Below are 19,985 nucleotides of genomic sequence, written 5' to 3'. Positions count from 1 at the left end.
AGCCGAAAGCCGAAAAGCTCTTTTTTTTAACTGATAGCCGTTGAGTTTCAGTTTCTTCCCCTCCATTTCTCTTCGTTTTCCCCAATTTTACATTTCTTTAGTATTATTTCCTTATTTAATTTAATTAATCGATTACCAAACCCTGAAAATTATTAAACCCCTCCATTGACCTCCCTCTCCTTCTTCGCCTTGTTCCTCACGCTTTCTCTCTCTGCACGAAAACCCCTCAAATTCTCGTTCTTTCCGGCAATGCGCGTCATTTTGTCCCCCTCAGCATGAACAGCATCTCTCACAGCTCCTCCTCCTCCTCCATCGACACCGCTGATCCGGTAACTGCATACTCGCCTGAAGTTTTTAAATTTAGTTTTGAAGTTTCCAGCCACTTTGAATCCTGCAAAGAACAAAGCTTTTTGCTCTTTTTTTTTTAATTTTTTATCGCTGTGCTTGGAAATTTCAGTTCAATTTTCGTGTGTAAACTGTAATTGTTTAGGTTTTAAACCTTAATTAAGTTAAATTCAGTTCCATTGACCATGTTATGCTTGAAAAGTTATTAACTTTTTGATTGGTTTAATTGAATTTGATGGTTTAGCTCGAATTGATGTCGAAGGCTTCTGAATTTAATTGCTGTTGTTTGGTTTCTGTTGATTATAGAATCTAGTCTCGAGTCGGAGGAGCCTGGATGGTGGTCAAGCCCTGGCTGCTGAGCCATCGCGACGATGGCGTGACATTTTCTGGTTGGGAGTGTTTCTGATTCATTTGATTTTGGTGGGATGTGCTCTTACGGTTCTGGGGACCAATAGGTTTAAGAAAACAGATAGGCTAAACATAGATAGGTACACCCAGAGATTTTTGGAAAATCAAAGGGGGTTGACGGAGAACTATTGGCTGCTTTATGCTCTTGCCGGGGGAGTTGGGACACTTCTTGGTTGGACATGGTTGTTTTTCCTCCGTTCTCAAGCGACTCACATGATGAAGGTTTCGGTTCACATCTTGACTACTTATCTTGCTGTGATTAGTGTTCTATTGTTTTGGATGGAACAAATTTTCTGGGGTGTTGCATTTGCGATTGGTGCTGTATTGCAGTTCATGTATGTTCTTTCAATTGTGGGCAGGTATGACTTCGAAATTTCGTTTTTCTGGACCATTATTGAGCTTCAAGAGGAACAATTCTTTGCACTTGTGGATTGTCTTAATTTATATCTAATTAGAAATGGAATGATCAGATCCCTTTGCAGTCTTTCTGACTTTTTTGTTAATCAATAGACTTCCCTTTACCATGCTGGTGCTGCAAGCAGCTGTCAAGATGGTATGGAGTCTTCGTGAAGTTATGAGGGTAGCATATGCTTTCATACTTATTATGCTTTTATGGATGGTATTATGGTCCTTTGGGGCAGCTGGTGTTGTAGCTTCAAGCATTGGAGATGGTGGACGCTGGTGGCTTCTTGTGGTGAGCTGGCATGTTTTGCTCTTCTTTCATTCTTGTTGTTGGTATATGGATGCGGTATAACAATTAAAATGCCTCAGCTAACGACGTTAATAATGCTATCGCACATGTCCTTAGGTTCTCTCTATAAGCTTATTTTGGACGGGTGCAGTACTCTGTAATACTGTGCATGTTATAGTGTCTGGGATGGTGTTTCTTGTTCTTATCCATGGTGGTAAGGAGGCACCGTCAATGCCTCCAAACTCACTGATGAAGTCTCTTCGGTATGCAGTCACAACTTCTTTTGGCAGTATCTGCTATGGTTCACTTTTCACAGCTTTCATTCGGACACTGCGGTGGAAGGTACACAGACATGTGTTTGCAACGATGATTTCCTTATATTTCTGTTTAAGTTTAAGGGTGAGTATCTTAGTTCTTACAATTTTGAAACATATTTCAGATCAGGGGAGTCCGGTCCAAGATAGGCAACAACGAGTGCCTACTTTGCTGTGTTGATTTTCTCTTCCATCTAGTGGAGACTCTTGTCCGTTTCTTTAACAAGTATGCCTATGTGCAGGTAGTTTTCTGTTAACAAACGCTGCCGTTTTAATTTTCAATTGAGATTAAAGCAACATATTTTTGTCCAAAAAGAACTGGTGCACTGCAAGTAATGCTGCATAGTAATCTCACAACCTTTGTATGCAATTGGCAAAATTCAAGAACAAATAGCAATCCTTGCATCTTGTTAAAAGGAACACCAAAATTGTTACCCTATATATTAACAACGGTAATATTTATTTTAGTAAAAAACAGAGGGGTCATAATTTTAAATGTGAGACTTCTAGTACAAGGCAGGTTGGCTGATTATATTTTAAGTTAACAACTTGATTTTCCATTCACGTGTTGCTCTCCTTGTATCTAATCACAACATTATCTGCCTAAAACTGATCATCCTCGTTTTCCAGTGGTGCTATGTCAACCCTAAGTGAGCATCACTTAGTTCTTGCTTTTTGTTTAAGTTGTGGAGAAGTAGTTATTTGTGAGTGACGTCGTTCCCTACAGATAGCTGTTTCTGGCAAAGGCTTCAATCATTCAGCGAGGGATGCCTGGGAGTTATTTCAGTCTACTGGAGTGGAGGCTCTTGTTGCCTACGATTGTTCAGGTGCTGTTTTATTGATGGGAACAGTTTTGGGCGGGCTTATTACTGGAACTTCCGCCGGGATCTGGACATGGATTAAGTATAGGGACAGAGTAGTTATGGTGGGGTCCACTGCAATGTTGATGGGAATGGTCTTGGTAAGTTTCTTGAATCAGGATCTTTATTCAAGTTGAGATGGATTTTGACCTTTGATCGTCTTGTAATTTTGTTCTTGTTTTCTTGAGAGTAGAAAACCTTAGCATGGATCATGTATTTTCAGGTGGGGCTGGCGATGGCGGTTGTGGAAAGTGCCGTTACATCTATTTATATTTGTTATGCAGAAGACCCCTTGTTGATTCACAGGTGGGATGCTGAGTTCTTCAACCAGATGTCGGAGATGCTACACCAGCGTCTTCAACATAGGAGCTCACGAGCGAGGGAAGTGTTCACCCACCACCACTTTGATAACCACACACAAGAAACACTCCCTGCCTAAAAAGTTACCTGCGAGAAAAAATGTACACTGTTATAGGGTCTTTGTCACTCACAAAAGAGGGAAAATGTGATAGGTAGAGAATTTTGTTTGAAGTTAATTGGTTAGGCAGAGCTATGAGACCATATACCTTCACGGCGTTGGTTTAGAGTTGAGGAGAGAACAATGAGACCGAGGAAGCAACTCCGTTGTTCCTTGCTCTCAGGCTTTCAAAGGTTCTTCTGATGATGGATTTGTTACTTCCGTTTAACCGGATGTACCCGTTTGAGGTATCACTTGTTTTTGTTCATAACTTGGCTTTTTTGTTTCGATGTCTCGATTATATGTAACTTGTGAATTAATCAAAACATCCAAGTCTATTTGTTGGGAACCGGTTGCGGGCTTGCAGCAACATTTATCTTCTTTTGGCTCAAGGGAAAAGGAGTCACAGGAGAAGAGACTTTGTGTTCGTCATCCAATGCAACATTACAAAAGCTGTAAACACAAGTCCAGAAATTGCAGGAAGCATCCTTGCTAGTTGCTTACAGGATATAAGCTAGAGTGGGAAAGGGTTCTTTTCCTTGTGGGCCCTTCTAGTATGAGCAGATTAACTTTCTCGCATGAGCATTGTGTGATTGATTTAGAACATATAAGATTACTTCTAGCGAATTTATTGAGAAGTTTAGTATCTTTTCAATATAGCCCTTCCAAATATTTTCCGAGAAATCATTTCAAAAAAAAATGTTTATGATCACAAGTGATTCTTAGAGAAACAGTTTTCCGTATCATCCGAAGATCCCCAAGGTCACGTGAGGGGCACACACCACAGAGAGCAGAGAGCGGGAGCATCAAGAGAGAAAAACAGAGAAAAGACGAAAAACCTGCAGCAGAAGGAAGGAGTGAAAGGGACACGCCATCAAAGCGTACGATTGCCGTATGAAATGCGTCGTATTCTTTTTCGGCTTTGGGACGCACTATAAATGTAATGCAAATCCAAAAACGCAAATATGTGTTAATGAACTTACACCCCTAATATATTTACAACAAGAAATGCAGGACAAGAGGGGCTTGTGTTGTTCCTGCCGAGTCTACCACACAGTTCTACGGCTATAAAACCACATCTGCTGCCTGTCTTGCCATTCCCTTCAAGCAAGCAACCCCTTAATAATTAAAATAATAATTAGGAAGTGATTTAGGGATGTGTTATCCACGTATCATTTTTACTTTTCACGCACCTTTTATTAATTTTTGTTTTTTTGATATTCTTTAATTCATCCGATCTGACAGTTGAAAATTAGAAGGGTGTGTGAGAAGTAAAAAGTATTATGTGTATATCACACCTCTTGATTTAATTTAATGATTAAATTATTTTAATGTTAAACTATTTTTATTTTTAGGAATGAGGATCCTCTTTGTGAAATTTTTTATCAAATACTATTTATATTAAATTTTAAATAAAAAAATTTATAATAATTTTTGATCACTTGATATACGATGAACAAATATAAACGAAGAATTTCCAGGAACCTCGTGAAGAGAACCGGAGAGGAGCTCATTCTATTTTTGGCCTCATCCGCAAAATAATCTGATTTTCGCATCCATCATTTTTCGCGCGCTGACACCCGTCCCCATGATTCGTATATTGCAGCTGCAGGACTTGCAGTCCTACTAGTAAATAATAATTGTATACAGTCTATAGAGATAGATGGATTGAGCTGAGAGAGAGAGAGAGAAAAAGAGGAGAGAAACTTTTTTACCAAAAAAGAAGATAAGAAACTGTGTCGTTATCTCACACACAGTTATGTGTTTTAACATTATCATATAATAATATGTAATTAACTCGAGGTAGCGTCGTAGGGATCTCTGTTTTAATTGAAAAAGATCTAAACGATACTCCTCTCTACTTTTTACCTACAATGAAGAATGCCTTGCCTACGCCTTAAGTACTAACATGACAACTCAAACTTTAGACACAATGTCACTTATTTTAACTTCTTTGTTTGGCTTGCAGTTTTTGTTTAGGACACTGATGAAATCTCAGTGTTTTACCAAAGTTTTTCTCTTACAGTAAGATGACACTACATTAATATTTCAAACTAATCACACATAATTATAAATTTTAACATACTTCCGTAATAATACGAATTCCACTTCTATTTAGTAAAAGTTCTTCTCGAGAGAAGAAAATAGAAAGAACTAAACGCTACTACTCTATACTCTTGAGTACAGGAAGAGACCCTAGAGCTAAAAGAATAAACAAAGTAGGGGTCTTATTTTTGTCTTGGGCGAAGTGGACTAGTTGTCCCACGCTCCTTAATTTGGAGGCAGATTATTTGCCCTTATGTTTGGATGGTTTTTCCATTATTTTTTATTTGTGTGGTTAAATTAATAATATAAAAAATAAAATTTCTCATCATTCTTATTAAAACACATGATATATCATTTATGTTTTCGTTAAAATTAAAAATTTCTTCAAGATTGGAGAGAGTGTTCGAAACGCTCTAACGGGAGAGACTGAGGAAACGTAAGGCCCTCTCTCTCTCTCTCTCTCTCTCTCTCTCTCGCTCTGGGGTATTGGGAAGCTAAAATCCCAAGTCAGAAAGCAATAATAAAAAGCCTGGTCTTTTAAAATTTATTAAACAGGATGTCCTGATACGCTATCCTCTTCTTAAAGCTACATCAAGATTTTCTTCACTTCACTCACCCTGCTCTCTCTCTCTCTCTCTCTCTCCAACTGTTAAAGGTCGTATGAAGATCGTCTTTTTTTGCCTTTTCTTTGCTTTAAAGTGATGCAGGCAGAAGAAATCACCACCCAATCAGTAAAAAAAAAATGCAAAGCTTCAAAGCAGCGTCAACAAACCCAGAATTCTACTCCCACTCTTCCTTCTATTTCAGGTCTCTCTTTCTCCCCTCTTCTTACTGTTTATGTTTACGTTTCTTCTTCTACTGGGTTTTGTTTTAATGGCGTATGAGAAATGGGTTGTGCGTAAAAACCATAAAGCCTTGAAATTTATGGGAGTATACGGATTTTTAGCGGTAAAAGATAAACCCAATTGCTCTGTTTTTTCTGCGATGTGAAAAAACAGGGGAGACGACAGTGACCGGAACCAAACGCGTTTTACGGATCTTGGAGAGCTTGAACAGTCCGCTACCGTCTTCCCTCACGATGATGTTGTTGTTTTAAGCCCAAGTATCCTCTCTCTCTCTCTCTCTCCCCCCTCCTTTTTGTCTCTTTCTCTCTCTAATATATGGGTTTTAATCTGGTGTAGGCTCCATGTTCAGCTTAAAAGCAAACAATGTTGGCGGTGTACCCGATAGCTTGCAGTACGGGACCTTGAACGTTGGCGGGTGTTTAGACATAGGATCAACTATAACCGGAACAGGAGGAGGAGGGTGTGTGGACACAGGACAGCAGCAGCCATACATGTACCAGCAGCAGAAAGGGACGACGTCGTCTGGAAACGGACACTTTGAGAATTGGGGTGATAATTCAGCCATGGCTGACAACAGCCAGCAGACTGACACTTCGACGGATGTTGACACCGATGACAAAAACCATGTATCACCATCTCTCTCTTGGTCTCTGTTTCATGAGCATATGTGTCTGCTAGACTGCTACCATACTTTTTCATGGGAATCTTTCTATAGGCCTGGTGGAATTGAGAATCTTTTGAAATTTGGAATTTTGGATTACCATCCATGTTTCAAGCTTCAAGACGTTTGTTCCGTCAGTTGGCTAGAGCAGTGTGCTTACGGCTTGCCCCATTTGCATTATAGTTCGAATCTTCCTCTCGTAAATTATAAATAATTTAGAATATCGCTTTGTCAGTTAAAAAAATAGTTTCCAGAATGTTTTCAATTCAATTAGTACCTTAATAACTTGGCCCATATCTTAAGTTGATTTGCTTTAAATCTGCATAGTTTACTGTAAACTTTATTTAGCTTTCCAATTTTTTAGTGTCAGTGGATTAATGTGAGATACGATTTTGTTTTAAGCTTCATGGAGTGCAGCATGGAGCACTAATGGTAGTGGATTCCACAGAGCAGGCAAAGGAAAGAACTACTGGTGACCAAAAGGTTAGGATATTTGGATTATTGATAAAAGTGATTTTATTAATTAGAAAGTAATTTTCGATCTTAAATGCTAATCCCATTAAGCTAACTTATCTACAGACACTACGTAGGCTGGCCCAGAACAGAGAAGCAGCAAAGAAGAGTCGACTAAGGAAGAAAGTATACATCTTTACTTTCCATCAGCACGTATTTGAATGTCTTTTTTCTTTTTATTTTCAACGAGAAAGCTTCCCTACACTTTGTTAGGCCGTGACATCTTAGACTAATTATGTAACGTCATGTGAGAGCATTAAAACACATGGGATCGCGTTATTCGTTTGGCGTGACACACTGGTATACCAGGGTGTAGGTCTGTAACCCAGCGTCTAAATCTTTTAGCTATGTTGAGACAAAATCTTGGTATCAACCCTGAAAATTCACTGCAAGGTCAATAGAAATTTGGTTTGCCTTAAATGCTTCTCAGCCTTCTCATTCTCTTTAATAGCAAAGGCTTATTTTTTTAGCCTCCCTCCCCTTTTTCACTTCTCTTTTGGTGGGATTTACCCTTTTAACCATTTACTTTCTGCTCCCTTCCTCTAATTTTCTTACTTTTGATGCCCTTCTAGTTTACTGATGTTCCCCCCAAATTTACTGAGCCTCTTCAACCTTGAACTGTTGAATGAAAATGTTACATTGTCTTAAGTTAATGAATGGAACATATTTGGATCATTTATAGGTTTTCGTTTTGGATACATAGGCATATGTCCAGCAGCTGGAAAATAGTCGACTTAGGCTTTCGCAGCTAGAGCAAGAGCTTCAGCGAGCCCGCCAGCAGGTGAACGACTTTGTATTTTTCATCGGTAATATGTGTGTGTATACATATATGTAATTATTCATTTCTTCTGGTGGTGTTTCAATGCAGGGTATATATATTGCAGATGGACTTCCAGGGGATCATGGTCATTCAGTGGCAGGAAATGGTAAGTTATTTCAGTTGCATCCATGAAGATTTTAATTAGTTTTGATAATTAAAGAAAACGAAACATAAAATGCTGTAAAGGTTTTGCAATTTCTTGTGTCCTGCATTCAATGAACAATCGTTTGCAGTTCGGGGTAACTTGTAGAGAATATATGATATGATATTTGGATAAGCATGTCCTGATCCATTGGTTTCTGATGACTGATTGTACTTGTCAGGGGCCTTAACATTCAACTTGGAGTATGCACGCTGGCTTGAAGAACATCAGCGGCTAATACATGAAATGCGATCAGCTGTGAATTCCCATATGGGAGATAATGAATTGCGGATTCTAGTTGACAGCGTAATGACACATTATGATGAGATATTCAGGTTGAAGAGCATTGCTGCAAAGATTGATGTGTTTCACATGCTCTCTGGCATGTGGAAGACGCCCGCTGAAAGGTGTTTTATGTGGTTGGGTGGATTCCGCTCGTCTGAACTTCTCAAGGTGATCTTCCATGTGATTTTGTTTTTTAAGTTGTATATACTTCACTGTAGGCCTATCTTTATTCGGGTTTTTGTCATTGGATATTCAGATACTTGGGAACCACCTCGAACCTTTGACAGACCAGCAGTTGATGGGAATATGCAATCTGCAGCAATCCTCCCAACAGGCTGAAGATGCCTTGTCGCAAGGGATGGAAGCTTTGCAACAATCTCTTGTGGAAACACTTTCCTCGCCGAGTCATTGCCCCACTGGTTCTGATAATGTCGCGGACTACATGGGCCAAATGGCAATTGCTATGGGAAAGCTGGCCACACTTGAGAATTTCCTTCACCAGGTAACCAAGCGCGCTTTTATGCAAATACATTTGATATGCAAAAACTAACTTGCACACCTTTTTTACTTGTTAGGCTGACCTTTTGAGACAGCAAACTCTGCAACAATTGCATCGGATTCTGACCACTCGCCAAGCAGCTCGCGCCCTTCTTGTCATCAGTGAGCACTTCTCTCGTCTCCGAGCACTCAGTTCTTTATGGCAAGCGCGTCCTAGGGACTAATGTTGTTCGCTATCAGCTCCGCCCCACCTTAGGACCTACAAAAAAAAGTTAGGTATTTCCCCCCTTGTTAGTAAACCAGCTCTAGTGCCGAGACCATGAAGATGGTTAACTATCAAAAATGCAGATTCGGACTCTTCGGACGCCCTTTTTTTTCCTTATTTTTCCTTATGAAGCTTTTCGAAACGTCGATAATTAGGTAAGGTCGACTGGTGATTCCCTAGCATGTAATTAAGTTAAAAGAATATGTCCTCTTTGGCATAAATGGATGGATGTATACTCATTTTAGCATTATGTTCTATACTAATCGCATCAGATAGTCTGTGGGGACTGGAAGCATTTTTGGGGAATCTGAATTGTAGGACTAGTTGTTCCATTCCTTGGCTTTTACAAAAATCTCGCCTAATATTACAAAAGGGTAATGATTTTCGAACTCTTTTGGTCCTTTTGATTTTGTTTTGATTTATTCAATTCGGAGGCTAAAAAACAAAGAGGACTGCACGAGAAGAAAAAATCTCTACCCTAATCAAAACGGCGTTGTTTCTTGAGCATCTAGGAGTCATTGTGTCAATTTCAAGCTCGACACAACTAAAACAAATATGGCATATTCTGTGGTTTGTTATTTGATACAACTAAATAAATAAATTGGGTTACAATTTCTAGTATTTTAGAGTAATCGTAACTAATACATCCTGAAAATGGTATATAATTAGAGAATTGTTATTAGCATTTCAAAAATCTTATTCTACACTCCAGACTTTTTATATTATGAAAGAAAAATACTTGTGAGGAGTGTAGAATGAGATTTTTGGAGTGCCAATAACATTTATGGCACATGATGCTTGCAGTGTCTATACTGCAAAATTTTCGCCTGTCGGCAATCTGTTTTGTTTTGAAACACTCTGGGGCGTGACATTATTTGAGGTTGGCAAACTTGTGCTCATGGCTGCTTGTTCATGTTCTCCACTCGCTTGTAAGTTCTTCTCCTGTCGTTGTTCATCCTTCCTGCCGGACACCAGACAAAAATTAGTCACTGGTAAATTAAGATTGAATAAAATCCTTTTTCTTCTATGCGGAAAGATTAATCGTAATTAAGAAAGGATTAGAGTGATTTACTTGGCCTGCAATCTCTTCTGGATTTTACAGCTTGTGGGATAAAAACTCCAGTCCCAGTAATATTGCTGTTTTCCCACAACTTTGCAAGGGAAGCTGGTACTGCATAACTACAACCGTTCTTATTTCCCAACCAGCTTATATATCCAAGTGATGATGAAATAGTGTGACCTGCAGGACGTTTGGTGACACTGCTACTAAATGAGTTATATTTTGCGCTTTTCGAGTCCGGAAAATCCTCATCGTCAGATGTCAAGGCCAAAATCTGGCTTCTAATCTCGGCAAAAAAGACATCATCGTCGTCGACATAAGCACTTTCATCCTCGAATGCATGATTAGCGTTTGTCAGCATTTCCATGTTGAATTATTGATCAAGAGTACGGAAATCAAAAGTGCTTTTTCCGTTTTGGGATTTCTGATCCGGAAATGGTGAGTTGGGTAGTTGAAGGGAAGAGTTCGGGATTTATATATAAAGTTTGGGAGAGATCGAAGCATACAAAATACTTCGTTTGTGGTCAAAAATGGAGATAGATGCAGAAATGCTGATTTGCATATTATCTGTTTGCAAATGCATCCAAATTCAAGAATATGTCATGCACGTACGTTAAGAACATGTCAATTCGTTATGCTTATTGAATTCGTTTGCACTGTTCATGATAGATAATTAGGATGACTAATAACGATTAACTATCTTTAATTAGAAAATTTAGGGGCTTTAATTAATTAATTATTCTATTTTAAATTTTTTTTTTCCATAGTTTAAATTAATTTAGTGCAGACAGTCACTTTTACATGAAATATAAAATCAATTATCCATAGAATTTGGCCCATCAAAAGATATACATGCAATTTTAAACGTAAACGAAGGTAAAGATCAATTAAGAGCATCAAAAGATATACATACAATTTTAATCGTAAACGAAGGTAAAGATCAATCAATTAAGAGCATCGGTTTGCTATGGTACGTGCGTATATTTGGATGGTCAAATATTTGTTCAAGTTTAGCAACATTTTTGCTACAAATTGGACAGAAGCACAAAAGGACAAAAAGTGGTAAGCTTGATCTTGCCAAAAAAACAAAAAAGATACAATTAATAATACATGGTGGTCAAGGAAATGCGACGTTTCCAGAATCTTCATGGTGGGGTGATAGTGCGGCTGCCAATATAGCCCATAATGCGGCCACGAGACTTTGTAATATTAATTCCCGACGCTCCGTACACGCGAAGTTTTGTGTTCGAATCACTTTCTGTGGATCACTATCACTTGAATCAGTAAAATTCGATTGAGCCCTTGATTGTTAAAGGTAAAATTTTGCTACAATCCTTATTTGGGAGGGAGACGAGGACCAGTTCGGAGAAGTACTATATGGTGAAGCAACCTCGGTCTCTGCTGAGCTTGGCAGCCTCCGATGCTCATTGGCGATTGGCGCTGCCATGCGGCGCTAATCGCCACCACCTATTTTGCAACCCTATGAAGAGTAGGAGGAGTAGTAGTGCTAGTACTCTTAGGGGTGTTTGGCATGCCCTGGTTTGAAAGATAGGAACTTGGGAGTTTAGTGAAGCATCGAAGAAAAGAGGAGGTGGTAAGATGGTAAATTTATGTGTGTGGGAGAGATATAATCTATGAAGTAAGATTTATTTAAGAGTAATGTCAGGATATTAATTTTATGAGTAATTTTTTAGTGTATCTAGAACACAATCACGTGACGTTACTATTCTACTCAAATCATAACAGGTGAGTTATAGGCATCCATAAAAATTTCTCCAACACCAAATTTGATCCCAATGGGAAATGGGTTTAGGGTAATGCCGAAAAATTAATCACACAACCATATGGTTTCAATTGTTTGTCGCAAAAGCTTTGATTAGATTGGAATGGACATCCAAACACCATAACTCATGATTAAATATGTTTCTTCTTTGCATGAAGCATGGCCAAGGATCAACAATGGCCTCCATCACAACATTAATATCATAGGACTTTATCTTGATCTTTTGATATGAAATGTTCTTTTAAATCCTTAGTATTTTGCATTAGTTGAGGGATTAGCTATCACTGAGTTGGACAAAAGAGAGTAGGGATTATGGTGTGGTGGTTGATGCGGGGGTTGGTGCGGCGGTGGCCAAGTTTAGCAAACATTTGTTAACGTGAGTTTATGATGACCATCAAAACAAATTCATGCATATATATCCTCCTCTTAGTCACGGCTAGCATATTGACAGTCGAAGGCCAAAATACGCCTCCGCTGCCCCTCGTGAAACTTCGTGGTTGAGGTTTCTTCGCGGGGCTGCAGATGGGAACCTTCGCCTATTAATATCAGTTGTGTATTCTTGCTCAAATGAGTGCTCCAGATGAATTTACTGCCGAGTCGTTTGCTGCAAAAACAAATGTTAATGAGCTGAATATTGTAGAACTTAAAAGGAACAACGCAGATCATATTGCACTGTGTAATTCGATGTTCCCACGCCCTAGCTCCTCCAACCTGCATAAAATTTAACTGGATATTGCTAGATCGATCATCATATATTCTTTAATTTGAAAGTTACCGAAACTATAATACTTCATCTGTTGCGAGTGTTATCCCACACCAAGAAGTACTGGAAATGGTAATTTACTCATCATGCGTATTTATGGGTATATTTGATATCTACTTCAATTTATAGTTTTTAATTTTTTAAAAAATGAAGAAAAAAAAGGTGCATGACATGAAATATATTACGAAGTTGACCTGTTTGATTACTATTTCAGATTTAGATGATTTTTGGTAGACATGATCTTTGAGGGAAGACCTAAAAAATGGCATACTCAGATCGTTAAAATACATTATGGAATGGGCTTCACAAAAACGTGTGTCAAAAGTTATGGAAAAAACAATGGTGTCACGGATTCGTCCCATATATATGTAATTTATGAAATACCTGCATATTTCTCATACGTTCTCCTTCTTCTTCTGCCACTTCTATGTCGTGACGATGATCCATGGAATAATGCTAGGTTTGGGTGAATTTAACATCCATGTGGTTCTATGGCTGTATTTATAGGCCATGTCGCATGCATATCGCACCAAACCAAACTAATAGCAATGCAGCAAAACCAAGATTTCAATTATTATTTGGTGGTTGGTAGGTGGGGGGGGTAGGGGGCACCAGGTGCGAACCATCGGTCGTACGTTTACTGTTTACAGTGCCTCAACCCCCAAGGTCGTAGGTCTTTTCATTCTCTCATTTAGTATACGAATTTAGGCCACAACTCCACCGTCCACCGCCTACCGTACCGTCAGTTTGGACCTCTCGAGTAGTCGAATACCATTCACTCACATTCTGCTGAAGTTACCCACCAAACTCCATTGTCACGTGGGTTGGCAGCTGCATTACTCTTTGAAGACGCATCAAACAGGCGAGAGATTCTACCGTGTAACTTAGACACGTACTTTTTCTCATCATGTAACCAATTAGTTTGGATTATTGAAGGAGATGAGAGATTCTATTAGATTCTCTTTTGCAATCAATTTAGATTGAGTAACACACCGATCGATGCTTGCCACATATTTAAAAGTGAATTACTCATTCGATAAAAACTTATTGAGTGATGAATTAGTGACAAAACGAGTCTCTTCCTGATTTCAATCAAGATTTTGCCTCGTAATAGTTGGTATGTATATTGGACCTCAAATCGAATCTATACTATTATTAAGAGAACTCTCATTGTCAACTTTTTGCCACTTTTTTTTTTTCTAATTTTGCTCTCACTTTTAATACACAATACTTACATAAGGAGGGAAAAATAGTAATTTTGTATCGTTTGCCCCTTTTTTCCCTATTTTGCTCTCACTTTTGATACACAATACTTACATAAGAAGGGTAAAATAGTAATTTCGTATCTTTTGATAAAATGACAATCATATTCCTACTTTTGATACACAATATTTACATAAGAAGGATAAAATAGTAATTGTAATATTAAGATAAAATATGCACCTGTTAAGAGAAATTGTCTTATCATCATTTTTTCATATTCTTTTTAAAATTTTAAAAACTAATCACACTCCTTAATAAAAAAAAACAAAAAACAAAATAAAATTGTTCACACACAGAGAGTGTGTGCTCATTGGCTAGTATAATTTTAAGAGAGATGCTAAGGAGATTCAAAAAAATTGGACTATCTAGTGACTCTACCACCTCTTGATTTTAGCACAATATTTTATAACATGTGGAACAAAAATTAACGTTAAGGAGTGAGATGGCAAAGAGCCCACATAGCCATCTCCTTGGCATTTCTCTAATTTTAATTCACGAGTTTAAATTGTTAACCAATCAGAAGCTAAATATTAAGTGATGAATGAAGGAGATCCCTAACGTTCTTGCAACCAACAAAATATTAAACAAAAAAAAAAATATAAGGATATATTCACCAACAAATAAAAAGGTTCTTCAAATCTAAGACAATACTTTCCTACCGATGAAGACCCATCATAACAAAATAACAAATACAAATTCTCGATGCTAATATTACACATTTTACCCATATACGACAGCATAACGTAAAATCGCGGGAACCCGAAAACGGTCCGGCATGTTAGGCACAAATTACTAGCACACACTTACTCTCAGACGCTCCCGGCAACGAAAGAACACGTTAACGACGTACTCCGAGTTCGCAGAAATGATGCCTTCCATCTTCAACATGAGCAAAGAACCCCCTAGACTGAAAGTTATCCTGGCTACTAGCTTGACATCATGACATGATCAATTGCCTGAAGTGCCTGGTTAGCAAAAAACCGGACGTCAACATCTGGGTCCTCGCTGAGCTCAACCAAGGAGGGACGAATTGTTTTCTCCACCACCTGTCAACGTCAAAGAAAATTTAAGCCCGGGAAGAAAGAAGACAGAGACAGTGAATACATGAAATAACAAATTACAAAGGACTCGAATAGATACTTACAGACTGATCAACTATGGGGATAAGGGACTGCAGCACCTTTGCGACATTGAATTTGATGTTCGGTACTCTGAGGACAAAAACAAAGAATTTAGGCCAGTGAATGGAATAACTCCACCGGCATCATATCTTTCCTATTTGGTACACACAATTCATATTGTGTTTATACCTGTCCTTTGTTGCATTGACGAGCACTGGCAGCAGTTTTGAACATGTGATTTCTGGACCCATAACCGGGGCAAGGAGACAGATTGCACGCAGAATTGTCATTCGATACAAATAGTGTGGATTGTCTATCATCTGAAGGACCTGCCCAAATGACATAAATTCCTTAAAGAATAAAATAATGATGAAAGCTACAAAGTCGAAAATGTGGTAAGCGACCAAAGTTAAAAGCCATAAGCTGTCTTGTCCACAATTTCGGTGAATTTTAAATAGTATATTCAAACATCCACAAGAAATCAATAATAATGTGATGAGAAAAGTGGTTGCAGGCAAATCTTCCTACATAAAACCATTCTAAGCCTATAATTCTAATTTCCAGGCAGATAAAAGCCGTAAAGTCAGGACAAAACAATGACATTATTTTCAACATTTCTGAAATCTCCCATGGCAGAACTTGTGGCAACTGAATTAATCAAGGTCATCAAAAAAACCTGTGGAACAATATGTTGCATTGCCCATTCTGGACCGAACTCTTCTGCCAGACGCTTTAAATTATTAGCAGCAGCATCACGAATTGAGTAGACCTGCAATAGATTCCAAAGCAGAAAGCACTAATGAGTATGCACCCCGTCTTTCTTTCTTTGTGGGGAGGGGGCGGTAGAGGGATAGAGAGACGGACAGAGAAGAGGGAAGAGAAACAAGGAACAACATTTCTTCCCTTTAGGCTTATCATGAAGTGAGATGTACTCAAAATGTAGGAATACACTAACCTTGTCTTGTAACCACTGCATGCAAAGGGCACCAAGCTTATCATCAAAGAACCCTACACCCAGCTGACTTGCCAATAAAGGTATGTACTCTATTATTGCCAGTCGAACCCTCCAATGTCTATCCTCCGCTAGCTCAACTATGGCTGGTAACAAGGATTGAGACAGCAAATCAATTCCAATAACCTGCAAGAATGACACGCTTCAGCATTCACTTGAAAAGGTCTAACCTTTGATATTTTGATAAGGAAAGACCAAAAAATACCAAATGCTGAGGTCTAAAAATTGAGTTTAAAAACACGTAGAGTCAAAGAAAGCATAAATGGGGGGAAATATAATGCATTTACTTTCTCAAATTTAAACTGACCTGATTCACTTGATCAAGCTTGCTAATGATATTAAGACGCACATCAGGAAATTCATCCTTCAGGAGTGAAAGAAAAATGGGAAGGAGCTGCTCAATTGTAGCATCCTGCAATAACCCTAAGAATGAGATGTATGCAAGTAATGTACTTTAAAGATCATAGAGAGCACATCATAAGATTAAAACATCAATTGTAGGATTGAGACTAAAACAACTAAGAGGCAATTTGCAGGCCAATTCTGTGTGGAATATAAAAAAACTAAGACAAATAGTTTACATGCAAACACAAACCGCTCATACCGGCATGCAGGCTCCTTTTCAATTATTATCACAACAAAAGTCAATTTACAACACTGTAAATTAGTAGAAATTGTATTGCAATCGTAAAACCTTCTAGGCACACAACATTTACGTTTCAAGTGAGAAAATTATGCGAAAGGAATGTCATTTATGATTCATTGACTTATACCATTTCGTCATCCGGATTCAAATTTGGAGTATGGACCTGTACACATCTCATTCATATTTTTTTCCCAACTTCTTCACAGATGTATGGACTTTCCAACAAATATTCAGCTCCACAGCCATCCAACCAAAAATATTCATTTAATGTTAGTCATATACACCTCATATCAGCTCCAGTTCATTATTTGTCAAACTGTTTATAAATTAGAACAAAAAAATAACACCGAATCTCACCTTTCCTAATACAAGAGCCATTCCCATTATAACTGAAGCCAAAGCAGACCGGACATGTTGGGAAGAATCTGATGACAGCTCCTGCAAAGGTCATTGGAAAGTATTGAAATTACCAGTACAAAAGAATAAGTTGAAGTTAACAATTAACAACACTAAGAAAGGAAAAACTTTGCATTAAAGCAAACACACCTTGACACATGGAAGAATATGCTGAATTGCAAGTTCTGGACTTAAAATCCGGCAAAATTTGGTAACTTTGCCAGCAGCTGCTATGCGTACTTCAGCCTCATTATCTCGAAGCAATCGCACATATGCCGGAACCAGGTCCGTCCTTCAAAGACAACCACAATAAATCCAATATTTCAAAAAAAAAAAAAAAAAAAAACCTTCTTTAGAAATCAAAATAGCGTATTCCTACTATCTTCATTTTAGCACATGGCTGTGGTATGACAATAAATACCTTGTAGGTTCAGGCCCTACAGCTTCACAAAGCTCATATAGTTGATTTGCAACCATGTAACGCACACGCCAAGACTTATCCTATTCCAAGGAATGAAAAATTGTTAAGATGCAAAACATTCAATGATATTCCTTCGAATGCAAAAAACCTACTAGTGACAGTCCAAAGTGTCATGCCCAACAGCTTCCATACGCATGCCTTATTATTGTAACTATCCATTCAGCCTTTAAGCAAAAATAGGATGAATATAACCAAATGTAGAATTCAACATTCTAAATACATGGTTTACCTGAGAGAAGTTAACAATAACAGGGAGGATATGTGCAACACAATCTTGGGGCTCCAGCAACTTCCCAAGAGCAGCACAGCCCTCAACGGCCAAGAGTCGAACAGAATCTTGATCTAAAATGAAACTAATTGTAAGAAATATAACTTGGAGAATCTTCATCTAATATGAAACTAAATGTGGCAGCTTTAACTTTAAAAGATTGAGAATGGGAAGGCAGCATTCAGTTACCATCTTGAGTAAGATCGTCAAATATAGACATGATATCAGCCTTCAGATGAGCAGGTTCAACAGTTGCTGCAAATTTTCCTAGGTTTGTAGCAGCAGACCTCCTAACCATAGGCATGTCATCTTGACACAACTGACTGTAAATTGATCGCAGTTCTGTCTTCAATGTATCTGGTGCACTAGGGTAGGCAATATGAAAAAGCCCACATGCAGAGACTCGAGCTGTAAACCATTCACCAGCTGCCAACCTCTGGGAAGAAAAAAAATATATATAATAAGTATTTGGAAGAAAAATTTGCTGAGGGTGAAAGGATACAAAACTCAAGCACGTTGTAACAAAATGCAACATCTGCACGACAGTGATGAACTGATGTTGTGATATAAATGCCAGTGCTGAAACTTTTAAGATTACTTATGTAAAATACTAAAATTCCTCCACCGAACATGCAAAATCGAATGATCCAAATCTATTCAATACATTTCATATGTCCTCCTTGAATTATATATAGCATATCTATCAAGTAAAAGATCCATATAATTGCGAAAGACTGACAATTTAATTAGAAGTATCTGCATGGCAGAGATGTAAAGATTCACAAGGGACTGCCCAGCAATAATTTAAATGCTAGCCCGGCCGTGAGGCAATCGGAAATAATGCTTAGGACGAGAATAAAGTCGTCATTCAGTCCCATCCAATCCTAAAACAAAATTAAGTAATAAACTTCTGAGCACAGAAGAAAATGAGTTATCTAACCTTCACAAGAGGAATAAACCAGTTGACCAAATCACCTTCCCTCATCTGAGACCCAATCCTACATAACGACTCCACAGCCTTGTCCCTCACACAGGTTTCCTCAACAGTGCAAAGGGTCTCCAGGGGCGGGAGCAAAACATGCGCATGCTCGACTCCCCCAACATATGGAATGAAGACCCCCAACTCCTCCGCCATTGCAAGAAGTACCTCATCGTCATCGTCATTGTTCTCGCTCAGAAAGGGGATTAATTCCTTACGAGTTCGCTCTTCCCCAAGGGCACGTGCAATTGTAGATAGCCTGCGGATTGAGTTCAACCGCAGCTGGATATCGTCATTTTTAAGCTCGTCTATGAGAACGGCTATTGGGTATAGCGGTTCATCAACCACAGACATTGTAATTCAAACCTTTTCCAGAACCTTCAAACACCGAAACAAGTTATCATAAGTAAATATGCAGAAATATTAACTAAAGAAACCGCTATATTTTCATTCGGTTTTGATTATTGCTTTGATTCCTACGATTGACAGGATATTAATACACCGACATTAGGTAGAGCGTCAGATCAGCACTGTGAGATCTAAATCAAACCCTAGAATTCAAATCAAAGGGGGAAATAAGGAAAATGATTAAGAGAAAATGAAGAGAATGAAGATGAAATCTTGGATTCAAAAACCAGCGACGCATTGGTTCGGCTGAATTACTCTAAAATTTCAGGAAACGAAAACAAAAAATTGGAAGTTGGAATTTGATTTCATTTTTCTCACTTAGTTTTCTCAGCAATCAAACAGATTCCAAAAATCAAGCTAGAGCAAAAAAAATTCATAAATTTTTGAATTACCTCAGAGGAAAGCGATGAAACTTAGAAGCGGCAACGGCCTTACCGATCTCAGTGCCCTTCCCGCCGGCTGCCTCCGATTCGACAATCCGTTAAGAGCGGAAAAAGAGAGAGAGAGGGAGAGAATACGAGACGACCCGAGAGTATCGTTATTATGGTTCTTTTTTGTTTCTTGGGCCCATTTTACATAAAGTATTAGTGGGCCATAAGTATAGAAGAAAGTAAACTGGCCCATCTTTAGTGGGCTTCACATGCCTTGGCCCAAT

At 38.4% G+C, this 19,985-nt stretch overlaps 3 protein-coding genes across 6 annotated transcripts; 2 read left to right on the top strand and 1 right to left on the bottom strand.

The window, feature by feature from the left end:
- Position 1: 1 nt before the first annotated feature.
- Positions 2–3,762, top strand: LOC103929177 (CTL-like protein DDB_G0274487). Of its 2 annotated transcripts, XM_009338325.3 has the most exons (7): positions 2–329; positions 652–1,112; positions 1,264–1,447; positions 1,562–1,786; positions 1,884–2,000; positions 2,486–2,719; positions 2,842–3,762. In XM_009338325.3, the coding sequence occupies exons 1-7, from the start codon at positions 276–278 to the stop codon at positions 3,055–3,057; spliced, it is 1,491 nt and encodes a 496-aa protein (XP_009336600.2). In that variant the 5' UTR covers positions 2–275; the 3' UTR covers positions 3,058–3,762. The 2 variants fall into 2 exon arrangements, with proteins under 2 accessions (XP_009336600.2, XP_048427580.1); XM_048571623.1 differs by lacking the exon at positions 1,884–2,000.
- Positions 3,763–5,717: 1,955 nt separating this feature from the next.
- On the top strand, positions 5,718–9,445 carry LOC103929178 (transcription factor TGA2.3). 2 transcript variants are annotated; one of them, XM_009338327.3, is made up of 10 exons: positions 5,718–5,928; positions 6,120–6,223; positions 6,303–6,592; positions 7,045–7,110; positions 7,207–7,266; positions 7,844–7,921; positions 8,009–8,066; positions 8,284–8,555; positions 8,644–8,889; positions 8,963–9,445. In XM_009338327.3, exons 1-10 carry the CDS (start codon positions 5,864–5,866, stop codon positions 9,107–9,109), a joined length of 1,386 nt encoding a protein of 461 aa, XP_009336602.2. In that variant the 5' UTR covers positions 5,718–5,863; the 3' UTR covers positions 9,110–9,445. The 2 variants fall into 2 exon arrangements, with proteins under 2 accessions (XP_009336602.2, XP_009336601.2); XM_009338326.3 differs by having other exon boundaries at positions 5,719–5,928; positions 7,030–7,110.
- Positions 9,446–14,579: 5,134 nt separating this feature from the next.
- On the bottom strand, positions 14,580–19,879 carry LOC103929173 (serine/threonine-protein phosphatase 2A 65 kDa regulatory subunit A beta isoform). Of its 2 annotated transcripts, none has more exons than XM_048572068.1 (13): positions 19,723–19,879; positions 18,884–19,300; positions 18,133–18,379; positions 17,905–18,017; positions 17,616–17,695; positions 17,345–17,486; positions 17,156–17,236; positions 16,460–16,564; positions 16,096–16,278; positions 15,817–15,909; positions 15,330–15,469; positions 15,164–15,230; positions 14,580–15,065 (listed from the first exon to the last, which is right to left on the bottom strand). In XM_048572068.1, the coding sequence occupies exons 2-13, from the start codon at positions 19,274–19,276 to the stop codon at positions 14,946–14,948; spliced, it is 1,764 nt and encodes a 587-aa protein (XP_048428025.1). In that variant the 5' UTR covers positions 19,277–19,300; positions 19,723–19,879; the 3' UTR covers positions 14,580–14,945. The 2 variants fall into 2 exon arrangements, with proteins under 2 accessions (XP_048428025.1, XP_048428026.1); XM_048572069.1 differs by having other exon boundaries at positions 19,766–19,871.
- Between the last annotated feature and the right edge of the window lie 106 nt (positions 19,880–19,985).

Source organism: the organism of the source record quoted next, unplaced genomic scaffold (assembly GCF_019419815.1).
Source record: "Pyrus x bretschneideri cultivar Hongxiangsu unplaced genomic scaffold, Pyrus_bretschneideri_v1 Contig6, whole genome shotgun sequence".
NCBI classification, from domain to species: Eukaryota; Viridiplantae; Streptophyta; class Magnoliopsida; order Rosales; family Rosaceae; genus Pyrus; species Pyrus x bretschneideri.
The sequence above is the reverse complement of the archived record's forward strand: the minus strand, read 5'-3'. Positions and strand labels throughout refer to the sequence as shown.

Coding starts and splice junctions, on each gene's coding strand:
- LOC103929177 (XM_009338325.3), top strand. CDS start 276: ATGAACAGCATCTCTCACAGCTCCTCCTCCTCCTCCATCGACACCGCT. Junction 330..651: donor CCATCGACACCGCTGATCCG/GTAACTGCATAC, acceptor TGTTGATTATAG/AATCTAGTCTCGAGTCGGAG. Junction 2,001..2,485: donor ACAAGTATGCCTATGTGCAG/GTAGTTTTCTGT, acceptor CGTTCCCTACAG/ATAGCTGTTTCTGGCAAAGG.
- LOC103929178 (XM_009338326.3), top strand. CDS start 5,864: ATGCAAAGCTTCAAAGCAGCGTCAACAAACCCAGAATTCTACTCCCAC. Junction 6,224..6,302: donor TGTTGTTGTTTTAAGCCCAA/GTATCCTCTCTC, acceptor AATCTGGTGTAG/GCTCCATGTTCAGCTTAAAA. Junction 8,890..8,962: donor TTGAGAATTTCCTTCACCAG/GTAACCAAGCGC, acceptor TTTACTTGTTAG/GCTGACCTTTTGAGACAGCA.
- LOC103929173 (XM_048572068.1), bottom strand. CDS start 19,276: ATGTCTGTGGTTGATGAACCGCTATACCCAATAGCCGTTCTCATAGAC. Junction 16,565..17,155: donor TGGCTCTTGTATTAGGAAAG/GTGAGATTCGGT, acceptor GGGTTATTGCAG/GATGCTACAATTGAGCAGCT. Junction 16,279..16,459: donor AGCTTGATCAAGTGAATCAG/GTCAGTTTAAAT, acceptor TCATTCTTGCAG/GTTATTGGAATTGATTTGCT.